The sequence below is a fragment of the Choloepus didactylus genome, chromosome 1 (genome assembly GCF_015220235.1).
Source record: "Choloepus didactylus isolate mChoDid1 chromosome 1, mChoDid1.pri, whole genome shotgun sequence".
Taxonomy (NCBI): domain Eukaryota; kingdom Metazoa; phylum Chordata; class Mammalia; order Pilosa; family Megalonychidae; genus Choloepus; species Choloepus didactylus.
In genome coordinates this window covers 77,366,840-77,385,984 of record NC_051307.1, presented here as the reverse complement: position 1 = coordinate 77,385,984, position 19,145 = coordinate 77,366,840, and the positions used below count along the sequence as shown (strand labels likewise).

The window sequence follows — 19,145 nt, the reverse complement described above, 5'->3', positions numbered from 1 at the left end:
GCCAGCTACTGAACTACAGGACTGAAATTTGAATGCAGGTCTTATGATTCCTACATAAAAGAAACTTGATCCAAAAATACTCCCAAAAGCTAAATGTGATACTGAGCTACATCTTAATAATGAGTCCAAGAATGCCCTTAAATCAGATAGAACCTATTCCCATGAAGACAGGACCAATGATTATTTTGCAGGTAGTCTAAGTGTCTAAAGGAACTGAAAGAAGCTTTGTCTGGAAAATCATTTAGGAAGGAAAGGTTTCATTCATGGCATAAATGGACAAAGAATTAGCAAGCAAATTCTTCAACCTTGAAAGGACTCTTACCTCCAAGTGAGCTGGGAAACTATTCTGCTGCCAAGACTGTTCATCCTCTATTTTTGAATAAAGGATATCGCTTTAAAAGCAAATAAACAAATAACAACAACAAAGGGGAAAAGTAAGGATGAGAGTGAGGATTTACTGGGTTGGTTCAGAACACCTAAACACCTAGATTTCTCTCAGCCTCTTTCTGATCAGCCTCTACCCATGTCCCAGCCAGGCCAATTAGGCCTCTCTTTACCATTAGACAAATGGTTCTAACTTTTGTACCACCAGGATGTCCATTTGTTATTTCCCCCATGCTCCATGATTTGAAAGACTCTACTTTCCAAAATACTTCTATGAAGTATAAAATTTGCATACCCATATCCTAGCAACATAGAACAGCATAGAACTATGGGGCTTCAGGAGCCTGGGTTTGAATCTGAATCACTTCACTTAGGGCTGAGTGATGCTGAGCATCACTGTTTTCCTTAGTTCCTGTGCCGGTTTGAGTGTATTGTGTCCCCCAAATGCCATTATCTTTGTGGTCTTCTGGGACAGACGTTTTGGTGCTGGTTAGATTTGCTTGGAATGTGCCCCACCCAGCTGTGGGTGGTGACTTTGGTGGGATACTCCCATGGAGGTGTGGCCCCACCCATTCAGGGTGGGCCTTGATCAGTGGAGCCATATAAAACATGCTGACTCAAAGAGACTGAATGCAGTGCAGCTATGAGTGACGTTATTTGAAGAGGAGCAAGCTTGCTAGAGAGGAATGTCCTGGGAGAAGCCATTTTGAAGCCAGAACTTTGGAGCAGACGCCAGCCACATGCCTTCCCAGCTAACAGAGGTTTTCCGGACGCCATTGGCCATCCTCCAGTGAAGGTACCCGATTACTGATGTGTTACCTTGGACACTTTGTGGCCTTAAGACTGTAACTGTATAGCCAAATAAACCCCCTTTTTATAAAAGCCAATCCATCTCTGGTGTTTTGCATTCCGCAGCATTAGCAAACTAAAACAGATTTTGGTACCAGAGAAGTGGGGTGCTTTTGCTGCTGAGTTTGCAAATACCAAACATGCTGGAATGGCTTTTTAAATGGATAAGGGGAATTGTGCCTTGGGACTGACCACGCCTAAATTGATTTTGATGGGATTTTGTACTTAACTTTTGTTACTGAAATGATTTAAGTTTTTGTGACATTGTGATGAAATGAATGTATTTTGTATTTGGAAAGATAATGTCATTTTGGGTTCCAGGGGGTGGAATGTGCCGGTTTGAGTGTATTGTGTCCCCCAAATGCCATTATCTTTGTGGTCTTCTGGGACAGACGTTTTGGTGCTGGTTAGATTTGCTTGGAATGTGCCCCACCCAGCTGTGGGTGGTGACTTTGGTGGGATACTCCCATGGAGGTGTGGCCCCACCCATTCAGGGTGGGCCTTGATCAGTGGAGCCATATAAAACATGCTGACTCAAAGAGACTGAATGCAGTGCAGCTATGAGTGACGTTATTTGAAGAGGAGCAAGCTTGCTAGAGAGGAATGTCCTGGGAGAAGCCATTTTGAAGCCAGAACTTTGGAGCAGACGCCAGCCACATGCCTTCCCAGCTAACAGAGGTTTTCCGGACGCCATTGGCCATCCTCCAGTGAAGGTACCCGATTACTGATGTGTTACCTTGGACACTTTGTGGCCTTAAGACTGTAACTGTATAGCCAAATAAACCCCCTTTTTATAAAAGCCAATCCATCTCTGGTGTTTTGCATTCCGCAGCATTAGCAAACTAAAACAGTTCCCTCATCAGCAAATAGTAAATGGTAAAGTGCAAAGTCTTTAGGACAAGAAATCCAACGCTTGAACCTCTCAGCAAGGCCTTTCATCAGATTCCACCCATAAGAAACAACTTACATGTGCTCATTAATTTCCCACCATCCATGGTCACACCCTTTCACACTCTTCTTGGTGATTGAATAGTTATGGAATTTCAATGCTATGCCAAGCATTGACAGGGGAGTCTGTGAAAAAAAGTCAGAAAGAAGCTTCAATTGAAGTGCATGTTTTAAGCCAATATTTCCTGGCCTACCCAGAACTCATCCCCTTGCTCACTGTTTCAAAAGCACTTTATTCCTTGTGCCTGGTGGTCCTTGGTGGGTTAGACTAGTTCCCCTGAACAAACCAGGATGAGGAGGGAAATGTGGCAGCCCAGTGCTCAAGTTGCTGCTCAGACCCAGGTTGACCTGGGTGATGGTGGGCACATTAGATCATCTTCCAGGTTTTGGTTTCTTTAAGTTAAATGATGCTACTTTGAAAAACACCCACTTGTTAAAGTGTGCCAGCATTCTCCTTCTTTGGCGAAAATAAAGACATGTTTTATTTAAAGCATTATTCAGATTCTTCAGATAAAGGAGAAACAGATCAACATCCCCCTCATACTAAACCTGTATATTCCTGAAGGCACTTAATGAGTCATCTCTAGGTCTTCTCAGAAGAGATCAAACAAAAAAAAAGGCCCACCTGTGTAGTACATGAGCAGGTGCACACACACATACACTATGCAACTGACCTTCTTATGACATTTTATGACATGCACATACTATATGTCTGATATGCTGCAGTTTTAGTTTTTTATTTTCTCTTTGACCCAGGAATTATTTAAGATAGGGTTTTTACATTTCCAGGGGGTGGAGTTTTGGTTTACCCATTTTCAAGTTTTTAATTCTATTTTAAATAGATAAGATATTATTGCCTATATTGCCTTCATTTTTTGTTTAATTTATTAAGGATTTTTGTGATCAAGTTTATGAATACTTCACAGTCACTTGAAAAGAGGGTATTCTGTGTATGTATGTATGTGTATGTGTGTGTCTATCATCAAACTCATCATTTGTGTGGTTTGTATCTATCCCACTCTTGTTTATTGTTTTCCAGTCTCTCTCTCATAGACCAAGAGAAGGAAATTAAAATCTCTTATTTAAGTTTTTGTCCATTTCTCATTTTGTTTCCTATAGTTTTTGCTTTAAGTATTGACACCATTATTTGGTAGATAAATAATTGTCATAATTAGAGCTTCATTGTGTATTTCTCCCTTTATCATTACAGATTGCCTTTCTTTTCTTACTGAATGGTTTTGCCCTGATTTCAACCTTGTCTGGCACTAAGATTGTGATCCCTGCTTTCTTTTTCTTTACATTTGTCTGATGTGATACTGCCCATTCTTTTATTTTCAGAATCACTTTTTTATTCCTTTTTATCTTTTGAAAGCAACATATAGTTAAGTTTTAGGTGCTGCTTTGTGATTCAGTACTACCGAATCTTTCAATAGATTTTAAAAAATGAATTGTCTTTTTCTTTTAATAGAGGAATTTACCCATTGACTATTACTCTGACATATGCAAGGTTTTAGTTGTCAAGTCTTGTTTTATTATTTTTGTGTTGTGGGTGTGCAAATTATGTTTGCCTCTTCTATATACATAAATATATTGAATTCATCTCCTCCTTATCTATATAGGAGATGGAATAAATCAGGCACTTTATGTTTCTCATTCAAATATTGCAACAACCCAGTTAGGAAGGGAGTATGATTACCATTTTACAGATGAAGAAACAAAGACTAAAGGAATATAAGTAACTTTCCTCTGGTTAGGAAATGCATAACGGAGAGTCAAATCTAGTCCTGTGTTTCTCTGAAGCCCTCCATTGTCTCAGCGTATACAGCTGCCCGGAAACCAGTGGTGAAAGGAAAAACACAAGAAGCTGACTGTCTTATGTTCACCAAAATCCCAGGGCTCATGAGAATACATACCATTTTTTATTTCCAGTCATCTGATTATTTCCTCACACATAAAAAAAATAGATGCAAACTGAGAGATGGCAAGGATCTTAAGAAGTTGATGTAAATTTTGTAGAGTAAGAATATATATCAATGCAATTTCCCACCAAGAAGATTGGGTAAGCATTTCACTATGTTCCACTGCTCCAAAATAAAATGGATATATATGCAACACCATCACCAGCAATCCTCAAATTCTCTCCATAGTGAAAGGAATTAAATCCCTGATCCATTCTCTTGACTGAAAATTGCACACATTTCTACCTTTGTACTCAGATTGGCCAAGATTCACTACTGATAGCCTGCTTGACAAATGGAATGATGAGATGCAGTTTCAAAAGGTGCAATTCCGTAAAGTACTTCAAGATAGTTCAACAAATGAACAGGAAAAAAAGTAGAATTGCTAAGAACACAATTTCCTTATGTGTTCAGTATTTTCAGTGCCCATTCTCACCCCCACCCCTGGCCCTTGCTTGGGGAACTTTACCCAAGTAAGGGGAAGACCTCTCCTGATCTGGACCTGTTATACTTAAATGTTTACCTGGTCAGTAATGCGACAGGAGGGAGAAAAGTTTTATCTTTTGGTCACCTCTAACTCTGCAGTGGTTGTTTAAAAAAATCCCAAAACCCACCTCACATAAGTACTGGAAACTTTGGTGGCAACGCTGCTTACATACTTCCTTCATACAAGTAGGGAGAGAGGGGTTCCTTCTGTGGAAGTTCATCTATTTCCTTAATGATACGAGGAGGTGGCTCTTGGTAATTTCTGCTTATGTCTGAGGGACCTCAACTAGAGCATGCTAGATGACATCTGTGATTAAACAATTCAAAGCACAGCTCTCTTTTTTTCTTTTTCCTTCTAAAATTCTATAACTAAATTTATTACTTGAAAAACCAAAGAGGGAAGTGAATATTCAGCTAAGTGACTATTGTGAAACAAAGGAAAATTGAACATCATTAGGAACCCATAATCGGAGGAGGGGCTGAATTACTTTATTTGTGGAGGGAGAATGATTCCTTCTAATCCTATTTGGGTCACTTTCTATTTGAGTGACTTCTGGCAAATGATTTGGCCCCATCTCTCTTTCTTTACCCATAAAATGTTAAAAGAATATCTTTTCTACAACTAAGCCATGTTTTGAAAAGCAAATGAAAATAAGCATAATGAAAACACTAACTTTCTAGATAAATGTGGACAACATAGTATAACTCTTAACACTCTTTCTTGGTTTTACTTATTAAATTGTTCCTTCTCCCCCTGTAGTGTGTACACTCCATGAGGGTAAGGACTTAGTTTATTTTGCTACTAAGGGTTTCTGTGTGGTGCCTGACACCTAATAGATGTTCAGTGCACATTTATTGAGTAAGGAGAACTTGAGAGAAGAAACAGATGGACTTTTAGCTCAAGCTAGAGTTAATCTGTCTCAGATAAATAATAAGACCTTAAAAACTAAGGTGAGCTGCAGTGGAGAACATTTTGACAGTTTCTAAAAAAATTAAAAATAGAATTACCATGTGACCCAGAAATTCCACTCCTAGGTACATAATCCAGCAGAATTGAAAACAGAGACACAAACAGATGTGTGATGCCAACACTCATAGAAGCATTATTCACAACAGCAGAAGGATGGAAGCAAGGTATGTGTCCATCAACAGGTGAATGGATAAATGAAATGTGATATATCCATACAAGGGAATATTATTCATAAAAAGGAAGGAAGTACTGAACCATGCTACAACCCGGATGGACCTTGAAAACTTTATGCTAAAAAAAACTGAAATAAACCAGACACAAAAGGACAAATATTTTATGATTCCACTTATAAGAAGTATCTAAAACAGGCAAATTCATGGAGACAGAAAGTAGATTAGAGGTACCAGAATCTGGGCAGGAGGACAGAGGGACGAATGGGGAGTTATTATTTAATGGGTACAGAGTCTCTGTTTAGAGTGATACAAATTTTTGATAAGAGGGTGGTGACGGTTGCACCATATTGTGAATTTAATCAATATCACTAAATTATACACTTAAAAATAGCTAAAATGGCAAATATTATGTGTTGTATGTATATATATATATTTACTTAGTACAATAAAAAATAGTAAAAACATAAACAAACAAAAACAATTCAGCTGAAAGTGAGTTTGCAAAGAGGGTTGATTGCTCTCTGGAAAATTTGAAAAGGGTACCAGGAACTAAGAAGGATTGAGGCTGATAGAAACCAACTTTGGTTTAACAAAGGCCTTATCCAGCTACCTAAATCATCTGGCTCTTAGTTGTTTTTAATAAATTCAAAGCTATTTTACAGGTGACCAATGACGTTTTCACACTGATTTCCATTTGCAGAAACAGGCTCTCCCGGTGCTCTAGGTGGCTGCTGAAAGCCCCTGAGAAAGGAGCAGTTTCATTTAACCTCTGCACTGGGGATGAACCTAGACCTCTGGGAAATGGTGTCAAGTTTCCTGTCTCCCCTTTCCCACCCCCTGCTTCCCCCAGGGACGTGCCCTCTTCCTTACAGGGCTGCTTCTCTTCAGCATTTCTAACCTTCAGCCCCTAGCGAAACAGAAAGTAATCCAATATTCTTATTTACCCCCTCACTAAAACTCAATCCCAAAGTTTAGGGATTTTCATTTTAAATCTTGATGGGTTATCAAGGAATCAACTTTTTTTTTTAACTCAAAGGAATTTCAAACATTTGACACAGTTTTTGGGAATTGGGCCTTTCTTATTCTAGATATCATTGTAACCCAAGAGGATCCATCTGCTTTTTGGAGAGATTGAAAAGGGCAAGATTGGATGTCGTTTCTTTTCCTTCCCGACTTCTCCTTTCATCTTGTCTTCCCCCTCTTACTTTCCCCAATCCCTAGACACAACTCCAACACCCGCGTCACCTGAGGCCCTAAGCTTCTGCTGCCTTGACACCTTAAGAAGCCGGCAGTTAGCAAGAGTGCAGCCCCTTTATCTTTTAATTACTATGGAAATATTTATGATAATGATAAAAGGATTATTTAAAGTTGTATATGATCAGAACTTCAACACCAACTACAAATTTGGGTATAATAATGAAACCACTAAAAATATTCGTGTTATGACTGCACAAATAATCCTGTATGCAGCAAGCATGCACCTGCCCAGGGCCTTTGCCTTAGCTTTTTACTTTTGTCTGCAACTCTTAGCCCAGGAATTCACAAGGTGAGTTCCCTCAGGTTTCTGTGCAAACTCCCCCTTGTCAGTGAGGACTTCCCTAACCACTCTACCTAAAATAACAATAGCAAATCCACAACTTCCTACCCTCCATCAGCTACCTACCCTTCACCCCCCTAATCCTTTCCCCTGCTTTATTTCTCACCGTAGCATTGTATCACCATGAAACATACTACATATATTTTATATTTTTATCATCTGCCCCTACAGGAAGGTAAGTTCCAAGAGAGCAGGGATTTTTTGTTTCGTTTTGTTGTTTCTCATTTCATGGATCCCTAGTATCTAGAATAGTGCCGGGCATATAGCAGGCATTCAGTAATCACATGTTGAATGAATGCAAACACTACACTGCTTCCTACATACACCTAAATGCTGTGCCACATAATAACTGGACATGCTAAAAAAGCAAAGGTGACACCCTGCCCTATCTCTATATCATGTTATAGAAAGAAAACAAAAAAAAAAGTTTACATTCTACGATTTTAAAAAATGGCAGGAATGCCCTATCTAACACCAGAGGAAGATGTATTTCATATAAATCAGCACTTCATTTTGCTTATACAACATATATATGCTGATGATGAACTAAATAAAAATTGATGAATGAGACCTATCATAATATTACATATTGTTTTATTCCCACAACAATGTCTCTACATTTTTAATACAAACAAACAAGCAAAATAACGGATTGGAAAAATGAGCCCGTCTGATAAAGCAGTTAATTTGTGGGGAGAGGGTTGAAATTACAAGGAATTTTCATGTTCTAAATACTATATTTCAATAAAATTTAAATTTTGTGATATTAGCTAATATTCTTTTGCAATTAAAAAACAAGGGTAATTAAATTAAAAGAATAGATTGCTATCAAAACAGGATAACAATATTTTTCTGAGATATAGGTAAAACTAAGCTACCTGAAATTTCCAGGTACACTTGCATTTTGGAGGATAATAGCTTGGGTAATATGGACTTGAAATTTTTCCTTCAAAGCCAGTGATTTCTTTGACCAGCACTGTGTTTTCACACTCTGAAAAAAAGTATCCAGTAACACGCAATGATTCACAGTTGTGAGATTAAGGGAAATACACTTCATATATTACTTCTATTATAAATGCACACTTCCTTGATGAACAAGCTTACTTTTTTTTTTTAAAAAAAAAGCTCCAAACAAATTGTCTTTATAGGAGAGAAATAGCAACCTATAGGTGTATACCTAAATAGATGTTCTCAAATTCTAAATTTGTTTTCAAATAAAATGTTTTAGCTATACGTCTATGGAATGCTATTATTTTCTTCAAAAGAGTAGTTTAAATTTTAAAAGTACTAAGCTCATTTTGTTCAAATAAGTGTATATATATATATATATATATATATATATGGTTAAATTGTTGAAGAAATGTACCCAATATATAAGGTATATTTTTCTATTTCAATAAGACACTCTAGATGTGTGATCCTCCTGACATGGCCATCATTCTGTTAGACTGTAAGCTCCTTGGGAGTATTTCTTTTTGCCTGTTTTGTTTACTGCTATTTTCCCACCATGAGGAATCATTCTTTGCAAATGGTAGATGCTCAAAGAATATTTCTTGAATGACTAGATGAATTCCACTACAATATTTCTGAGATACTCCTATTTTGAAACTGTTGAGTTAGAGATGATTTACTACACAGCAGCATCTCAAATATCTAGTTCAATTAATTTTGTTCAATAAAACAAACCATTTTTCATTGGTTTTCTGATAATCTCAAGAAGGAAACCTACCAAAATATGCCACTGCCCTAAAATGCAGCTGCATCTACAGCTATGATGCCCTATGTAAGCCAACTCCTCTTCACTCCTCGCTCCCATCTCCCATTCTGAACCCTTTGACTTTTCTGAAGTTCACAAAGAAGTTGCCAAGACATGATCTGTAAGACCTGACCACTTGCAAGGCAAAAAATATTACAAAAAGACCAGAGTTTCAATGATGGTCCATTTTGTTTTGTTTTGTTTTGTTTTACTTCATCAAGGCAAGTCAAAAAGAAAAGAATGAAGGTAAAGTCCTTTCACTTGCTGTCTGACCTAGAAAAAGCCATTAAAACCTCTGGGTTTTCCTCACTTTTACCATATTACAGAAAACATTTGAAAAACACAGCTGCAAAGATTGATGTGCTTCATCAAGTTGTATAGCCCTTTCTAGGACAGCACTTGCATGCATTACTGTAAATAAGAACTCATGGAAGACAGTCTGGGGTGCCAGCTATTGGAGGCTGTCTGCTCCAAGCCCACCTTTCTGTGCTCTGTGGTGCTGAGCCTGGGACTCTGCAAACCACATTTCTCCTTGGTCACCTGGCTTCCTGTTGGGCTCTGCCAGTAGGAGGCGCTAAAGGGAAACGAGAAGGCTGGAGGAGGAGAAGAGGGCTGCCTGTCTGTTTCCTATCCCTGTGACTGTCACACCACTTCACCCTGCAGAGGCACTTCTTTCCTATGACAGGGCTGAATCCTGTTAGCAGTTTTTCCAACTTCCTCTTCATTGCATCGCCCTCGAAGATAACAGCCTTGGCTGTCTGCAGCCCCTCCTCCCGGTCTTGGTCCCAAGTGCATGAATACTCGCCTCAAACGCAGACGCCAGCACCAGCAGAGCAGCAATTCCTCTTCAGAGATCTCGGTTGCACTCCATAGAGCCCTTTCTCCAAGCTCTAAATTTTAATAATCCCAGCCTCTTTCCTTTATTCCCAGCCTTAGGGGTAATAGCTGCTTCCTATATTTGTTACATTCATGATACCTTACAGTTCCCTTTCTGCCCTTTTGAGTTACCTAGTTAACAACTTTATGCTGATTTAACAGTGCTTTACGTTACATTTTCTCTGCTAAAATCATTAATATGATCTCTCTTCTGACTGGACCCTTCTCAGAGTCCTCGACTAATACAATTAGTGTTACACATCAGGAAAGATGAGACTAAAGTGTCATAACAAGTATTTCCAAAGGTGGCTCTTTTTTAGCTGGGCAGACTTACTTTGTTCTGGAATGACCTCGAAATATGCCCGGATTCCTGATAGCCTCCGTATATGAGGAGATTGAAATGTCACCAACATGAGATTATTTGTAGAAACAAATGACATTAATGTTCTTGTGGGTTCACAAATTCTGAAACCAGATAACAGGACAAAATTACATTAATAATAGGTTATTTGGGGAGTAGGCCTCAATCCAACACTAACTCCATACATTTTCTGGACCATTTACAGTTGTGAATCAGACTCTACCATTCAGACCCTCATCAAATACTGGGCACGGGACATGACAGATAGAAGGGAGCTGAGAGAGGTACAGAAAGTTTTGTTCAGTAACTGTCACCAAAGAGTTTTCCTGACTGGCTGTTACTGGATCCTCTTTTAGAGCAAGCAGACATAAAAGTGGGGTGTTGAATGGCTAAGGTCATGGGCTCTGGACTCAGGAAAACTGAGTTCAAGACTCAGCTCCATCACTTAACTGAATGATAGGCACTGGCAATCAAGGAACTAAATCTTGGTAAGTTCCAGTTTTTGTCTTCTATGAAATGGTGATAATAATAATAGTATATACTTCATAATATATTCTTCATAACTAAATATATCTGGAAGGATGAAAAAGAACTCATAATAGAGGTTGAGGAATTGGGAGTCAGAAATGATCTTACTTTTCATTTCATATCCTTGTATACCAGGTGTATCCATCACCAAAATGTAACTATATATACACATGCATAAAACACTATTAAAAATAGATATATCATGTAACTGTGTAGCACAGTGAATAATAAATAGGAAAGTCTTAAATTCTATCAGTATTAGGTGATCAAAATATTATGCACCTATAAAAAGATGTCTACTAGGTTTAAGTAAAAATATTAGATAAGTATGAGTGTGTATGTGTAATTACATATATATGAATGAAAGGATTTATGCAAAAAATGTAACAACACATTTGTTCTGGGTAATGGACGTTGAACTAATTGATACTGCTTTCTCTCTGACCACATTTTCTGCAATGAATAATGTTATCTTTCTAACAAGAAAGAAATATTTTTCACATGCTTTACTAATGCTCTGCAATCATTATCATAGAATGTTCTTTCATTCTATTGAAGCAGTAGGTTTCATAGTGATTGCAATGAAAATAAAAGCAAACAAAATATGCTATATTTCAGAAACATTGGCTGAAGTGCTTGCTTCACTGATTTTGAGAGTCTCATCTGCTACAAGTGAAAAACTAACATTGAGTCTGATAGGTTCTGGCCAATGCAAGGGGTACTAAATAAAGCAGGGGTCATGGGTGTACACAGAAATTGTAAAAGAGAAAGAAAGGAAGGAAAAAGGGGGGGAGGGAAGGAGGAATGGAGAGAAAGTAGAAGTAAATAAGGGAGGAAAGAAGAAAAGAAATCCAAGGTAAATCCAGATGTTGCAAAATAGAGACTTTGCAAAAATCTTTCACCCACAGGAGTGCCTGCATAATACCTGAACAAGATGGTGCTCCTGACTGGCAAAAGGGAGTCATAAATGGCGAGGGAGTCAGTGACACAGTTGTCTGCTTCAATCTGGATGGACTCAATTGAGAGACGAATCAGATAGCCCACTATGGCCACCAGTTTGAAGTGGCACATCAACCTCCCGGAAGTTGCATAAATCTCCAGGGGGTAGCGAAGAGATGGGTGATCTGCATAGAAGTCCTGAGAGCAGCCTTTGTCTGTGGAGACAGTGCTTTTTTTTAAGAATAACTCTTGTAGAAGTTTTTATAGAAGAGGAAAGAGAAATAGAGGTCATGCAGAAGACATCCACTGTCTTTATCAGTCTAGAGTCCTGTCTGCCCTCTTCTGGTAGCAGCACCCAGATTCTCCTGCAAGAAACTATTGCTACTCTGTCTGTATGGTTTGGTTGGGGCTAAACTCACCTATAGTTCTACGGGTGGGCACATGACCCGGACTGGCCAATCGGAGTCACAGAATTTGGTTCAGGAATGGGCATGTCACCCAATCTGGGACAATGAGGGTCAGCCCCAAGATTTCTAAATCACATAAATGGCTGAAATAAGTGTGTGTTTTTCTCCATAGTTTAATCATAGTTGCTAAACTGATAAATTATAAGCTTAGACCTGCTGGTGACTCTGCTGGTGACTTTTTTTGCTACCACATTAGAAGAACACACTTAATTATGAAGCCACAACAAAGGAAAGCAGAGGTGCAGTGTCCCAATGAGATTTTATTTTAGGCTCTGGACCCAACCATGCCTGAAGCCACACTGCTCCATGTATGTCCCAGGTACATGAGCCACTCAAGTTTTCTTCTGTGCTTAAGCCAGTTTGGGTGTATTTCTATCACTTGTAACTGAAAGAGCACTAACAAACACAATAATTTAAAAAGGACAACCATAGTCAAAAAAGGTAACAATTTTGGGGAAAGAACATGAAATAATTTACCAGATCCTATGGCTGAGGAATAATCTGACCGAAGCCCAGCTGCATTATAAAAACAAGTAGAAAAGTGTTTGTTAGTACCAGAATCTCACTTTGTTAGAATCTTACTTAGTGAAAATTATTTTCAGTCCTTCTTTAAAAACAATCAAATGTGTCCGGGATTTGTTTTAAAATAATCCAGTGGGGCTGGGGCAAGTTGTTTAGGGATTAGAGATCAACTATAATGGCCATTAGGCGATAGTTGTTGAAGCTGAGTAATGGGTATATGGGAATTCATTATATTATTCTCTCTACTTTTTTTATGTTTGAAATCATCCACAATATCAAGTTTTTAAAAAATTTTGAAGGAAAATAAGTAACCAAATAAATATAATAATTAGTCTTCTGCCTGAAAGGCAAACGTAGCGCAAAATTTTCCACTAGAAATTTTTCATTCATTCATTTGACAACTATTTATCAACCACCTACTATATGCTTACTTCATGTATAATTTAAATCAGAAGGGGATAGGAAAGCTGCATATTTGGGGTTATATAATAATTAAACCAGTTCACGGTCAAGACAAATAATGAGATTTGCATTTTGATCGAGTTATGGGGCAGGCCATTTTGAAGCATTGGGTAACACTACATAATATATGTGCAATTCTGTCTGGTAGAGGAAGAGACAAGATAAACCTCAGCAAAATTCTTCCTTCTCTAGGATACATCCTTCTTTCTTTGTTCCTCGAAGACTAGCTTGAAAATGATGAAGCCAGAAAAATTTAGGGAGGGGTAGCCTTTAATAAATTCAATTTAATATATGTTTAGGTCCCAGATCTATTGTTCAATCACTGTATATAACACTAAGCAATTTCATTTACCAATGAGGCTCCAATGTCTTCAATTAATCCTGTTCCACTGGAATTGTGGAAGAGAATACAACATTGACAATGGCAAATATCAGGTGCTGCAGGAAGGAAAGCTTAAAGGAGAATCACCCAACAATCACCATTTAGTACCACAGAGTCCATGTCCACAGCCAGACCCTGCAAGGTGCCCACAGAAGTCCGGTTTACAATGCTCGTCTGGATGGAGTCTTTCAAGATGGCTGCCACACAGTCCTCACAGAAGATATGGCCCTTGGCATGTGGCATGACAAACACAATCCAAAAGTGGACAAGGAGACCACCTTTGTTGTTGCTGCTATAGTGAAAAAAAAAAAAAGAGAGAGAGAGAGAGAGAGAGAGAGAGACTTAGGGATACCTTTAAGAAAGCAGACTTCCACAGGAAGACAGTGACCCTATTGCCAAATTCAAGGCAAGGCCAGTGAACAAATCCTTTTATTGGACTTAACTCCCTGTTTTAAGAAGTCATTGGTTCCTCTTAAGGGGGTTGATAAGAGAAAGCATCATATTGTGTATATTCTGATTATTATGTGGGATTCAAATCTAGATCTCTTACTCTCTAGTTGCATCTTCTTTGAGAATATACTATTTCTATGGTTAACAGTCAGTATTCACTGCCTTTGCAAACAGCAATTGTTAATACTTCACCAGGTTCACAAACCATTTTAAATCTGCTTTATCCCATTTAATCCTATTAGGAAGGTCTTGTTATTATTCCAGTTTTACAGATGAGGAAATCAAGGCCAAACAACTAAAAATCACATAGCTAGTAGCAGATCCAGAATTTAGCCCATTTTGGTTTTCAATTTGGTCCACAAGCCTGAGCTCCTAACCCCACAGATACTGCTAAGCTTTATGAAAGAAACAAAAGATTATGTTTTGTAATAAATAACTTGGGAAATAGAAGGTTAAAGAAGATAAGCAAGTTGCTTTACTCTAAGACTTCTCAGTGCCTTTAATATTCCAAAAGGGACTGTGAATCTCTGCAGATTTATGTGGGGGAGGATATAGTACACAGGGCATAGTCTTTCCTAAAAATTACTTGGCCTTGAGATCCTTTTTCTCCCCTAGAAGACCTCTAATGACTAGTTTTTCACTGAACATATTTTGAAAAATATTGGACTATGCTTTGTTTGCCCCCACCCACCCAAGATAGTAGCCATATTTGAAGGTCATTTTGCCCAGTGGCACTGATACAGGGGTCCAGGATTCCAGCTTCAGAGAGAAGGCAGAGATTTGGTAGATGACAAGCAAAAACTCATAGTTATACTGACTGAGGAACAGAATGGTGAACTGTGGTGTATGCATACAATGGAATATTGAGCAACTATGAGAAGTGAAGTTGTAAGACATGCAACGAGGTGAATGGATCCTGTAGACAGCATTCTCAGTGAAGTACACCAAAAACAAAGGCAAACACTATAATGCCTCACCAATATGGACTAACGACAATGTGTAATCTCAGAATTGAATCTTAGAGCCTAACAGGGAAAGAAATGATCATTGTAATGGCCCCAAATTGTAAGCTCTTACAGCAGTCAAATCTATTCCTGAATTGTAATGGCTATCTCCAAATTCTGAGATGTTGATTCCTTGGTGTATAACCTGATTGGTCTCTGGAACATTGCGTATCTGCGTGACACCTGAAACTCAGAGCTAGAGCTCTGCAGATATGAATGTCAGTATTAACACATACAGCAGCAACTGTTAAAAAAAAAAAGCTGAAAAAGAGCCCAGACTTCAATCAGAGATATGAATGAAGCAGATCTGGTTAAGAATAGGGCAAATTGGGCCAAAGTGTAAAGGTTAAAACTGACTGTGTGTTAAAACTTCAACTTCCATGTGACACCAAGGGAAGAGATGTTTATTTGGTGTAGGATCTATATTTTCTAAACAATATAACTTCTATACTCAGTTTGTTCAAACACCACAATTACATGGAACTTTGAATAGGAAGTGATAGATGGGAGGTCTGTAAAGGTTAGAGTGAAATAGCAACACATCCCAAAGTAATTTGGGCAGAGAATAAAAATATATATGCAGGGCCTCTCTGAGGAGCTGGGGGAGGATGCGGAAGTGTTGGACTTCCTCACCTGGATTGCTGCTGATGTTCTCACAAACATTGAAGACTGACAGCTTGGTGTGCCAAGCCTTCTATCTTGGGGCCTGCCCTTATTAAGCTTGTTACTGCAAAGGAGAGGCTAAACCTGCTTATAACTGTGCATAAGTGTCTCCCCCTGAGTACCACTTTGTTGCTCAGATGTGGCCTTCTCTCTCTAGCTAAACCATGTTGGCAGGTGAACTCACTGCCCTCCCCGCTATGTGGGACCCAACTCCCAGGGGTGTAAATCTCCCTGGCAACGCAGGATATGACTCCCAGAGATGAGTCTGGACCTGACATCATGGGATTGAGAGCATCTTCTTGATGAAAAGGGAGATGCAAAATGGAACAAAATAAAGCCTCAGTGACTGAGAGATTTCAAATGGAGTGGAGAGGTCACTCTGGTGGACATTTTTACACACTATATAAATAGCTCTCTTTAGGTTTTAATGTATTGGAATAGCTAGAAGTAAATACCTGAGACTGTCAAACTCCAACCCAGTAGCCTTGACTCTTGAAGGTGATTGTATAACAATGTGGATTACAAGGGGTGACAGTGTGATCTTGAAAACCTTGTGGATCACACTCCCTTTATCCAGTGTATGCATGGATGAGTAGAAAAATGGGGACAAAAACTAAATGAAAAATAGGGTGGGATGGGGGGGGTGATTTGGGTGTTCTTTTTTACTTTTATTTTTCACTCTTATTCTGATTCTTTCTGGTGTAAGGAAAACGTTCAAAAATAGATTAGAGTGATGAATGCATAACTATATGATGGTACTGTGAACGGTTGATTGTACACCATGGATGATTATATGGTATGTGAAGATATCTCAATAAAACTGAATTTAGAAAAGAAACTCATAGTGATAACAGGCCTGAGATTTGGGACACTGATTGTTCTAATAGGTCTTTAACCCATAACCACCTCCAGGAAGTTACTCCAGAATGGTGGGATCTCAGCCCTTCCACAGCCTTGAGAGAAATTTACAGCAGTGAAAGTAGAAAAGGCAAAGCCGGAGGCATATATTACCTGATGTCTGCAACGACAGACTGCTTGTAAGATTTGGAGAAGGCAGATGTTTTATAAACCAGGTTTACCTGAAAAAGAAGAATTGAGGTGTCTAGAGTCTTTCAAACTTGGCTTCCTCTCACAGTACCTGGCATGCTGTAGGTCCAAGCTCTGACAACTACCAAGGAGACAAGACAAGGCTCAAACAAATGCTCTCTAACTGCAAGCCCAGACTTTATTTCTTGAATTCAAATAGTCTTGCTTCCTGCAGAAGCCTTGGGTTATTCTGCTTTCTGTGAAGAATAACTAGTTACCCTCATTCATTTATTGCTCTCTTTAAATGCTCTGATCAAACCTAATGTATGCATTCTTCCCACTTCAAATGTTAATTTTCTACACAATTAATAAATCAAAGTCCCTGAAGTCCATTTTCATAGTATCAGCGGTAACTACTTTTATTCTTAAGGAACATTTCTCAGTTCACCACTAGAGGGCGGATGGTACCCACAGCTAGGTCTACCACCCCCCTCTGAGCTCTGCTGTCTCTGTGGAAGCACCTAGAACTTCTTAAACTCCATAAGTTGATCTCAGAGGAGAACTATTGCAATCGACTTACCTTCTTGGCCCTGGCTCAGCATTTCTAAAACAAAATTCCCTCTCTTCTCCCAAATTTTTTTCTCTTTTTGAATTCCCCTTCCTACAGAGCTGCAAAACTATTCACCTAATTGAATAGAGGAGCAGGGTGGGGACCTTGGAAATAATATAGCATAGTGAAAAAAAATACGAGCTATGGAGTTTGAATTCACTATGCAACACAGAACAAGTTACTTTAACCTGCTGAGCCTCCATTGTTGTTTTTCATCCTTAACATGGTGATAAAAATACCTACCTCCTTGGGGAACAGTGGAGAATATGCAGGTAGAGGGTTCATCAACATACCAGATACGTAGCAGGCATTCAACAACTAAAAGCTACCATGACCGCCTTTGTTTTTGACTTCTTTTCTTCTCTCCCACAACACCTACTCCTTCCTAATTCTTCACGACAGGGTGCCTGTCACAGCATTGAAGTCAACACTTGTGTAGTCAAGGCTATTCATTATCAGAAACCTTCTAGCTGACATAATATGTACCAAGAGCCAGAAATAGATATTTTTCTATTTGACCAAGAAATTACCCTTTTAAGAAATCACCCAAGGAAATAATTGGAGATACACACAATCCAAAGAAAAAATCAGATTATAAAACTGAATATCTACTAATATTGCCATTTTGCATGATCTCCTATGTCTATGTGGTACATAATAAGAAGGGTCTCTATCTCTGGTGATGAAATTAAAGACTTTAATGTTCTTTCGTATACTTTACTGAATTTTACAAATTTTCACAATACATGCATGTGACTTTTATAATAAGAAAGTTGTTAAAAAGTGGAGAGATCACCTCTGTGTCAAAGTTGAAATAAATGTTTTACCGACCACAGAATTAATCAGAATGCATGTAACTTCAGAACCAGGAGGCATTTAAAAGATCACCTGATCTAATTCCTTTATTTTGCAGATGAGAAAAGCTGAAGCCCAGAGAGCCATTTCTTTTTACTTTAGACAGAAAAAAAATAAACAAGCAATTCCACCGAGTATACAACTCTTATCTTATAGCAAAGATGTACAAAACCTCACCTTTCCCACTGGCCTCTTCCTTTGTCCGCCCTGCCCTTTACTTCTCTAAGCCCTTCTCATCTATGACACCTGAAACCCCCCCCCACCTTGCTCCACTCTCGCAAGCCCCCCACTCCCCTGTCACCTCACCACTTGCTGCACAGTCTGCGCCACTGAAAGAAACTCCCTGGACTCCTTCTCCCGGTATTCAGGAAGAAACTCAATGTTGGTGATGCGAAACATCCCAACAAAGTAAAAGGCATCTTTGCTTTCTGTCTTACCTGTAAAATGTGAGAGAAGATGATTAGGAGGCTTTCCCACTGGTGTGGTAGTAAGGCACTATCTGATCTATGTAAGTACCAGGCTCCTAAAACGATTTTATTTTAGGCACCTAGAGATCTTTTTAGTTAGACATAATTAATAGTATCTCATCCATCAGCAATAAATACCTATATCTCTAAGAGCACTCTCTTCTTTCTGTCCTCTTCTGAAAATTACTAGATTAAGAAGTAAAGGAGATATCTCTTTGACTTCATGCATGTCCTAGAGTTGCTAAGGGGCAAAGAAGAGTATTTACAGTTTGCCAGGATCCCAAGTCTGTGGAAGGTAAGAAGGCAAGAAATTTAGGCAATCAAGTTTTGTGGTAGAGTTAGCATAGGGGAGAAGAGGGACGAGAAGCCCAGGCGAACTTCAGTGTGCTCCTATGGCTTTTATCCCCTTTAT

General features: G+C 38.8%; 1 protein-coding gene across 1 annotated transcript in view; it reads right to left on the bottom strand.

Moving 5' to 3' along the window:
* Window positions 1–18,685, bottom strand: part of TMPRSS7 (transmembrane serine protease 7) — a 36,887-nt gene extending 18,202 nt beyond the window's left edge. Inside the window, exons 1-8 of the mRNA XM_037835324.1 lie at window positions 18,573–18,685; window positions 16,787–16,854; window positions 13,757–13,950; window positions 12,770–12,808; window positions 11,812–12,040; window positions 10,332–10,462; window positions 8,244–8,356; window positions 2,201–2,307 (exon numbers count right to left, since the gene is read on the bottom strand). Of these exons, the coding sequence (XP_037691252.1) occupies window positions 2,201–2,307; window positions 8,244–8,356; window positions 10,332–10,462; window positions 11,812–12,040; window positions 12,770–12,808; window positions 13,757–13,950; window positions 16,787–16,854; window positions 18,573–18,665 (974 nt within the window). The 5' untranslated portion in view covers window positions 18,666–18,685. The remainder of the gene's footprint in view (window positions 1–2,200; window positions 2,308–8,243; window positions 8,357–10,331; window positions 10,463–11,811; window positions 12,041–12,769; window positions 12,809–13,756; window positions 13,951–16,786; window positions 16,855–18,572) is intronic.
* Between the last annotated feature and the right edge of the window lie 460 nt (window positions 18,686–19,145).